General features: G+C 36.4%; 1 protein-coding gene across 1 annotated transcript; it reads right to left on the bottom strand.

Moving 5' to 3' along the window:
• Positions 1–3964: 3964 nt before the first annotated feature.
• LOC107826430 (phosphoglycerate mutase-like protein AT74H) lies at positions 3965–9074 on the bottom strand. The gene is made up of 2 exons (XM_016653411.2): positions 8384–9074; positions 3965–4666 (listed from the first exon to the last, which is right to left on the bottom strand). Exons 1-2 carry the CDS (start codon positions 8937–8939, stop codon positions 4251–4253), a joined length of 972 nt encoding a protein of 323 aa, XP_016508897.1. The 5' UTR covers positions 8940–9074; the 3' UTR covers positions 3965–4250.
• Between the last annotated feature and the right edge of the window lie 629 nt (positions 9075–9703).

Below are 9703 nucleotides of genomic sequence, written 5' to 3' on the forward strand. Positions count from 1 at the left end.
ACTAGTCTAAATGTAGGCATATCACCACCAGTATCATTTGCCTCACCATGGTCACCCGAAAAACCCTCGCCAATATCCTCTATGGGTGCCTAAACGACCCTTTGCTGGCCACCCCATCCGCACCGGCCACCCCGACCACGCGGGCTACCCCTTCCTCTCTGGCCACACTTGGCACATCTACCATGTGCAGGGGGCACGCCTGGCCCATGATGGTAGTCCTCAAGCGGAACATACGCATGATCAAAACCTAATCGTGCATCTAGTAGTTGACAATTGAAATTGATTTTACAATATTTTACCCCTATAGATGTGTCGTCTAAGTGTGTCAATGCAGCAAAGTAACAAAGCAATTGATTAGTTGATTAAAATCCTATAGTCATGATATCTAAAAGAGCAGCGCACTAAAAGAAATAGAAGTAGTTGATTGATTGATTAATTATAGTTCTATAGGCATGGTATCTAAATTAACGAGGCATATGTTGTTACATCCTATAGGCATGGTGCCTAAGTGTGCACAATAGTAAACATAGAAACAAGTATGGCAAATACTTGTGCTAACATGCTTGAGCGATATACAAGTGAAATTTGCATGATCCCTATAGGCATGATTTCTATAAGTGTGTAGAATAAGAGCATGTCAAACGAATAGCAAGCAAAGCAGTTAAATCCTATAGGCAAGTTCTCTACTCGTTCATGCAAGAAATCAGAATATCCCAACCCCACTAATCTCTCCATCATTTGTTTACAAATTATTATTGGCCCAAAACAATAAATATGAGTATAAATATTACATTGTTGGCCCAAGATCATGCCCAAATAAAAGTAACCCAGCAGTGCCCAGGCCTTCAACAAGTTCATTTTCATTCGAATAGTAGACCTAGATCCAAACGCATCTCAAATAGGGGAGTATGTCCATTTGCATAGCCTAGGGCCACACATGAACTCATGTCGAACCCAGCAATTACAGATTAACCACTTAACCATATAAATTAATGAACTATACATAGCAATCAATTGAATTGAACAACCCTGAAGCAATACCTTATAGGGACAGAATTACATGACATTCAGTAGGATTCACATAAAAGCATATTGGCAATTGCATTTTTGAAGCTAGGATGACAAGGTTGGTCGAGCAAGGGCTTGAATATGAAACTAAGAGAACCAGTAGAACTTAATCTTCACATGGTGAGTTTGACATGAAAAAACTAACAATATAAGTTCATAACAAGTGAAATGGTATAGCATGCGCAGCATTAGCAGAGTTGAAGAGGCATGCCACTTAAGTTAACATGGTAAACACATATTCATGCTTAGTTTCCATAACAACAAGTTTACAGTAAAGCATGAACTAGAATAAGCCTAAAAGAGACTCAAAACTAGGAATCTAAGGCATGAAGGTTTGATAGAGTCATAGACAGATAATAGCAATTACACATAGTAAACAAGCAAGTAGGTATGGTTTATAACAACCAATAAGAATGCTAATCATGCTGTACATAACACAAAGATTTCTAAGTCCAAAGACATCATGGTAGGAAGATATATCAATCTTAAGGTCAAAGAAATAGACAGACTTCAGAACTTAAGCTAGTCAACTATGCATAGTAATAGAAACCTAAGTGTATTGAGATTTAACTAGAAGCCTAGGGAATACTAAAGAATGCAGAATTGACCAAACACCACATTACTGAGTATAACACAACATGTTTGGATAAAATAATGAGTCAGTATATAAGACTCATATAAGCATAAAACAGCGAAACACTAGAACATACATGAAGGATTCATCAGAAAGTAATTCAGTCAAAACAAGTTCTGGGCAGGATATAATCCCCTTAAGAATACAAAATCTGAGGCAAGGCATGTGAAAGGGTTCATGAGGAGCAAATAGGTGATCAGAATAGCAGGACAGCTTGAAGGTAATCAGAAATCATTCAAATTGCACATATATAACAAACCTGCGTCGAAGCTTAGAATTCAAGTAGGTTTAGATACTAAAGACATAAAGGCACAGAATAATTCCAAAGCAAACGAGAATACCAACGGAGGCAAACAATAGCATATTGATTTACAAAAGCCTAAATAACATGAGCATATAAAGCATGAACACAAGCAAGACAGAATAGAATTGCGAAAGTTACTTACAGGTTTGGTGAATTAAAGAGCAAATAAGGTAGAAAACTAAATACTAGCAGCACCTCGTTTATCAGTATCAAGGAAAGCAGCAGAAACTCCAAAATTCTCAATGTGTCAGTGTTCCCAAAGGTCTCATATGAACCCTGACAGTGCTCACACTGAGAGAGATTAAACAATCAAATTTCGGTGGCCGTGGCTTTTACCCGTCCAAAATCAAATTTTAGAACAATAGAACAAGTGAGAATGAGAGAGTAAAGCCGTGGACCTAGCCTTTTTTTAGGGGGATTGGGGAAGGGTTTATATAGTAGCAAAATTAAACAAACAAGCAGGAAAATTGGTCCATCAAACATAATAAAGAAAAACATGGCATACAGAATCAATTTAGAATCGGATTAGGAGAAAAATTAGGCAAGCCCTAATTTAACCGAAATTAAAGATTGGCCGAAGATCTTGGTAAATCAGGCCCATATAACCTTGCTACGATGCATATTGACGAAAAATCGTCAAGAACTTGAAGGTCTGGAGATGATTGTGCTTGATTTAAGACCTGATACTTACCAAAGATAGGCAAGTATTATGTGATACTAAAACCGTATAAATAGCGGAGAGAACGAGCATATATGGAAGGAAAATCATGGAGAGGTTCCATATTAGAGTTGGAGTTGGGGAGGATAAAGGAGGCGACTACTAGGGTTTGAGAGGAGAAGAAAGAACATTTGAGAGGGTTTGGGGCGGCTGTTAGGTGAGAAATGAAGTAGGTTTTCCGGGTCTGGTTAATTAAAAGGACTTGGGTGAGTGAGGGTCGTTGATCTTGAGAGATCAACGATCAGGATTTAAAAGATGAACGAGGCAGGTCGTTTAAAACGGGTACATACCGAGTTTATTAAAAGGTCATTTGGTTTGGGATCAAGGCTATTGGGCTAGAGTTTTTGGGGTTTGGGCTAATGTGTTGGGTCCGAATTTAACTCAAAGATTGGGCCATAGTTTAAATACGTGAAATTTATAAAAAATAATTGATAAAAAGTAATTAATAAATAATAAAAATATCACTTATGCAGTAAAGTGTTTGAAAATAGTAGCTTATCATTATAAAAATATAAAAAAAATGCTAAAATTGAGTAATAAATGTAATTATGTATAGAACATAAGCTATTGTTGCAAAATTACGTAAATGGCTAAAAATACAAACATAATTATATGAAATAGTATAAAATGTTATAAACGTATATGTAAAAAATAAATTTGGATGATTAAGTCATTATAAAATAATTTGAAAGAGTAATTAATAAATATTTGAATAATTTAAATGCAAGAAAATCAATTTTAAAGCTTTAAAAATTATGAAAAATTACAAAAAGTTCTTGTAAATTGGTGATAATGAAGAAATGATATTTGAAAATATACGATGTTTATAAAAATATGAGGGCAAAATTGGGTATCAATAGGGGTGGAGGTTGGGGCGGTGGGGTGGGAAGAGGGTGGAGTAAAGGTTGGTAGGGGTGGGGCGGGGTTAGGAGGGGGTGTCGTAGGCATGGGTGGAGGGTTGATGGGGGTTTGGAATAGAGTGGAGAATGTTGAAAAATGTTTTGAAAAATATTCTCTTCTTTTGGTCGGGAAAACAAGAGCAAAATGAGTTCATAAGAAAAATATTTTCCAAAATATGTAAGCCAACTAAACATGGAAAAGTTAAAAAATATATTCCAGGAAATGTTATCCTTCGTAACAAACACACTCATAATGGAAATTCTCCGATTTCTTGGTGTCTAGCATCAGACCTGTTCATACTAATGAAAGAAAAACTTTTGCGTAGGTAGGGGACATGATATATTATAGAACTGGTGAAAGAACAAGACACCCCTGTGGTCTGAGGCTCTCAGTGGGGTCAAAACAAACCACAGTTTGCTTTGCTCATGATATAAAAGAATGATTTACAATTGTTTCAAATTTACAATTAACTCTTTAGTTGACGTTACAGATAACGAATGCAAAAGATAAACAAACGCTTTCTGGCCCTAAAAGTGGACTAGCGCAATATAAAGTAGAAAGGATCTTACCAATCCATCTAGGCTATATAATATAATGTAAAGAATGAGAACAAAAGCAGCACTAAACTAGTCGGAGAAGTTTGATTTGACTTCGTCATAATCGTCATCATCTGAATTAGCTAGGTGGTCAAAGAAAGCATCAAGGTACCAAGGGCATTTGTCGTTCCATGAACTCCTGTTAGCATGAGCTCGCCATTTTTGGTCTGAAATCATTTCAGGTGAGAGTCCCCATTCTAGCATCTCTTCTTCAGTATGGTGGACTGCTAAACTGTATTCGCCACCAAGTCCTAATTGTATAACTCGAAATTCACAATTCCCTAAATTGTTTAGGTACTCAAATTGCTCAACCGTCCACTTGAACCACTTCATCAGAAAGACACGACTAGCTAGCCCATGGGATATAATCACAAGATTCAAATCGTCATTAGGGTCATGGTGGAGTCTGTTCATATCAATGTCCCTCCAAAGAGATTCAAGGAAACCTGAAAGAAAAAGCTTTCAACACGCAATTCACAAAAATACTACCAAAAGTTCATAGAATTAACACTTCAAACTGAAGAATTAAATCTCAATTGAGAAAGTTCTCGCTCCTTTTTTATTTTTCAAAAAATTAAGCACGGTGCACTGAGCAAGTTGCCACAGTCTGTTTCAGCATAATATGACGGTACAGTATTCTTTACACCAGTTCAGCACCATCATTAGCTGAGTCTATTTTATTTCGGGATCAAGGTATAAATTAGCTTTAGGCCAGATGATCCCTAATCCTTTAATTCAAATTTACTCCAGTAAGGCCAAAACAAGATCACAGATTGATTTCAACAAATAAGGATCTATTGCCAAACTTGGATTAGCAATTCAACTTGCTTGTACAATATGAAAATTAGTTCAGACACCAAATTATTGAATAAAATATCTTAAATGAAACACCAAATACAATAGCAAACAGATTGAAGAACCATCACATTCCTTATATATTAAAATAATAGACAATTTTTCATCAAATTAATTTTCACTAACCACCAAAAGGAACTGCATATGGTGCAGGATCCAAGGAATGTATTTGTGCACTCACAGTGTGTATAATATTGTATTTTATTCACTTCCAAAGGGATCAAAAATCTGTAAAGCTGTCTTGGCCATTTAGATTGTTTTGCCAAAATATGATAATAAGGTAGTCAAGCAACTAGAACATCTTATCCCTGGCCAGCAGTACCCTTCGAGTAAATCTAGTAGTATGAATACCAGAACTACCGAAAAACTGTAAATAGCGTGATATGTATAGTGCACAAATGCAAATATACACATATTTGAAAACAATTTGTACCGTAAGATATATGAGGACTGCAAAACAAAACAAGACGTGCAACTCCCTGCAATTTTTATGCTTCTTGGAAAAATTGATCATTCAGCTATAATCCTTTTCATCAAATACTGACCTCAAATTGAATATCTCAAAGCTGAAAAAACTTCTTATCATTGTGATATTGCATGAAACAGTCAGTTCTCTTCAATAGATATTTCAAGAGAGGTGAATGTCAAAGAAAGTGGACGAGCTGAGGGAGACGTTGAGTAACACAAGAAAAGGAGAACATTTGTTTAACCTTTTTAGGCAAGGAGAAAGCTCTGACCAGAATTTCATCTCAAGAAACAGCTTCACCCCCCCCCCCCCCAACCAAATTTTAAAAAAAAAACAAAAAAAAAATGGAGAACTATAATTGGCCTGGGAAACCCTAAGAGTGTTTTCTTCTTCTTCCTTTTTTACCATGAACATGCAACTGTTCTTCAGCACCATTAAATGCATAATCTCATTTGAGTATAATTTTGAAGTAATTGAATTTCTGACACATGACATGAAATGTCTGACATTAGGTAAGAGTGTTATCCCATAAAAGCAAGTCCAGAACCACTTTATCACATAATGGAACAACAAAAAGTATTATGTTACTTGAAGACTATAATTTTTTATAAGTGAAGATTATATTATTTATATCGTAGTCTATTGTCTAAAAGGCATCAGAAAGGCGTAAGCAGTCCTGCTGTCATATTCTTAGTTAAGAATGAACAGGAATTCTTCGTATACCAAGCTCTCTTTCATCCTGGACAATATGCTGGAAGGACCAAATCTTATATATTCAGCTTTACATAAAAAAAAAAGGCAGGAAACATCTCGTAGACAACAGCACTTCTTCTGGTTAATAACATCTAGTGTGTTGGATGAAATTTGCCATCTAATGGCTGCATAAGAGTAGCATTGCTTTCAATCACAAAAAAACATTGACATAAACCAATATACAACTGTAAGACATGGAAAGGATAATTTTGGTCACCAACAGATATGATAACAACCAGGAGCTCCAATAATAATTGAGAATACTGTACAGGATAAGTTTCAGGTAATTCCTCCGAACAGTCAAAACATTGAAATGCAATAACAAGGAAGAATCAAACAGTAGAAAATCACAACCTGGCCATTTTTTCCCCACCTTACCCCTGATGGTTGTAAGCAGTGTCTTACGCTTACAACACTTTTCTTCTGCTTTTCTTTGTTTTATTATCAGGTTCAATATTATGCTGAACTACGTTCACGCACAATATAAGGAACATATTGCAATGTAAAATTACTATCAGGAATATGTTTAACATGGACATTATCTTAAGGGGTGGACATACTAGAACCTATACTGCCTCTTTGTGATCTCATAGCAATATATGCCCATGTTGGTGATAGACGTCAGTCATGGTTTAATAATCTTTGCTTTGGTGTAAAACTTAACTGGATAAGGTTACTCTAGGAAACGGCAGTTCTCCAGGAGATGGTGTCTAATCATTCCCAGATCAGCACAGCCATCACACGTCTGCCTTTGCTGCAGGTGGGGGAAAAAAGCCTATGAAAATTATAGTTCCACTTTTATGTCTAATCGTATACGCCACACGGAAGTGCAATGTTCCTAACTAATTTGAGAAAATCAGCTAAATATAATAAAAGCAGAGATCAAATTTTGGGCCATCAACAGGGGTATTCATTCTCAAGTTAACAAGCAAAATAAAAGATAACAAACTCTATTACACCAAATCTAACAGTACTATCCAACAATCAAGTATCCAATTTCTACTGTGTTTGACTACAACAATCAAGTATCCAATTTCTACTGTGTTTGACTACAACAACAAACATGAACAGACAGCCTCTGAGAGTCAGTCTTGAAGCTACCTCTGCTACTCCAATCTGCAGGACATTCACAGGAATCAGCATCTGAACCATAAAGAGTTTAAATCCACTGGGAAAAAGGAAGAAGGAGAACAAGAAGAGGAAATATGTCTGAAGCAAGAAGGAAAGAGAGAGGAGAGAAAAGGAGTAAGGAAAGAGAGAGAGATTCAGAGAAGAAGTATATCAGAGATAGAGAAGAACAGAGGGGAAGAAGAAGCATCGAGAAAAAGATGCTCTCAGATTTTCCAACTTTTCTCCACTATAGGTTCCCCATATTTATACATGAAGTGTATGGCTTGTCGGTGGACGTAAAGGGAAATGCATGAGCTGTTGTGTTACTTTCTGTGTCCCAATTCAACTTGCATTGCCTCTCACCACTCAAAACTTCTGAATTTGTTTTCTAGGTACATATTGGATTCAAAACAAAAAGAATTGCACCTGAACTTATCTATCTACTTAGTGTCTTAGAACCTAGCAAAAAAAGTCCCAAGGGTATGCAGTAATTCTTATATGAAGCCACTCCAAAATAAAATTAATCCATCACAGTTGAATCTAGATGAAGCTTAGTGACATTAATCTTGGTTCAAAACTTGACCAAATGTGTCTTAGCAACCAAAATACAATTTTGTCACAAATACAACAGAACATCATACACTAAAATAACTAATTGAGTTTTACTTTTGTGCCCCGACATTAGCATTGGCCAAACTCATTCTATTACCCGATCTTAGGGAGACGATTGTTCCTTTTTTTTAATCTGTGTTGAGGGACTTGCATGGATATGCAGGAAGGGGTGCTCCTAGGGGTGTGTGTGTGAATTGTGAGTGTTCCCGAGAAACATATCTTGACAAGTAAGTTATCATGTTAAGGTGACATGCAACCACAACTAACTGTTTATAGTGTCTATAATAAGCATAATTTGATAATTAACTTGCTAAAAAAAAACTTTGGCCGGAGGGGTAAATATAAACATCATGAAAAAGGATCTTACTGGAAACTCTGTCATAAACATCAGCAGCTGATTCTCCCTCAGGAAATCGATAAAAGAAGCGGCCAAATCTCTCGCGAGTCTCCTTAATGACTTTCATGCGCTCCGCCACTTGAAAATTCCCAAAATCTTGTTCTCGAATTCGGCATTCTTCCCTGACGCCAAGCACCCTCCGTCTCGAGAATGCCCTGCCCATCTCCCTTAGCGTGGAACGTGTTCGCATGTAAGGGGAAACGTAAAAGTAGACCTTCCAGTTATCGGACGTGCCATTATCAGAAATCACGTCAAAAATGCGGGACCCAGCTTCCTTGGCTTGACCAATTCCCTTGGGAGTTAACGGGATCCTATAATCGGGTGTGACGGTGTACATGGCGTCGTCCCTATTCCCTTCGCTCTCGCCGTGGCGCACCAAAATTATGCGCTTTGGTAGGCACTTGGGTATGGGCTTCTGCTGATTATTATTATTATTATTATGACTATCAAAATGGCAACAATGGCAGTAGGGTTGGTGATCAGGAATTTGGGCGTGGCCGTTGTCATCAACGGTACTATTTATCATTATTCTTTCTATTAGCTTTCAATATCGGGTGAGATTATGAGAAAATGCGGACATTAAGATAGGGTTTTGGGGAGGAAAAAATGGCGGATTCGATATGGATCACTGCCAAACTGATTGATTTTGAAAGTCCTTATTTGGGAAGGAGGTGACTTGGATTTCTTGGTTACTTGGAATATAGGGGTTGCTTTTACATTTTACATTTGACGTGTGATGCCATCTGATTTTGATTTTGTGCCCTACTTTTTTTCCCCTTAGTTAATACCCTAAAATCCCCAAAGATTTAAAAAAATTTACAAAAAAATCCCTTAGATTATCACATTTTTATCAGTTTATTTAAATTATTCCGTATCTCCAAAACTCCATAAACTATATTGTCGCTCATATTAAACCCCTCTTATTGCTGACCTGACAAAACATGTATAGGTAGCTGAAAAAAACCATCAAAATGGTCCACCTAACATAAAATAATGGCTAATTAGCCTAACCTTCTTCAGAATTTTTTTTAATAAATATTCCCCTTATTTCAGTTATATCCATCTTTCTTCCTCATTTTTCACCATTCTTCCTTATTTTTTCATCTTTCTTCTTTGTTTTTCACCTTTTCATTTTTTAATCTTTTTCTTCAGTTCTCCATATGGATTTCCTCTGGAAAAAAATTCTCCCTCTCTTGTTTTCACTGAAATTATTTATTCTCTTTCTTGTTTTAGTCTTCTTTCATGTCTTACACATATTGTTGAAAGAATACCAATTTAAATCTTCTTATT

This window comes from Nicotiana tabacum, chromosome 20 (genome assembly GCF_000715075.1).
Source record: "Nicotiana tabacum cultivar K326 chromosome 20, ASM71507v2, whole genome shotgun sequence".
Classification (NCBI taxonomy): domain Eukaryota; kingdom Viridiplantae; phylum Streptophyta; class Magnoliopsida; order Solanales; family Solanaceae; genus Nicotiana; species Nicotiana tabacum.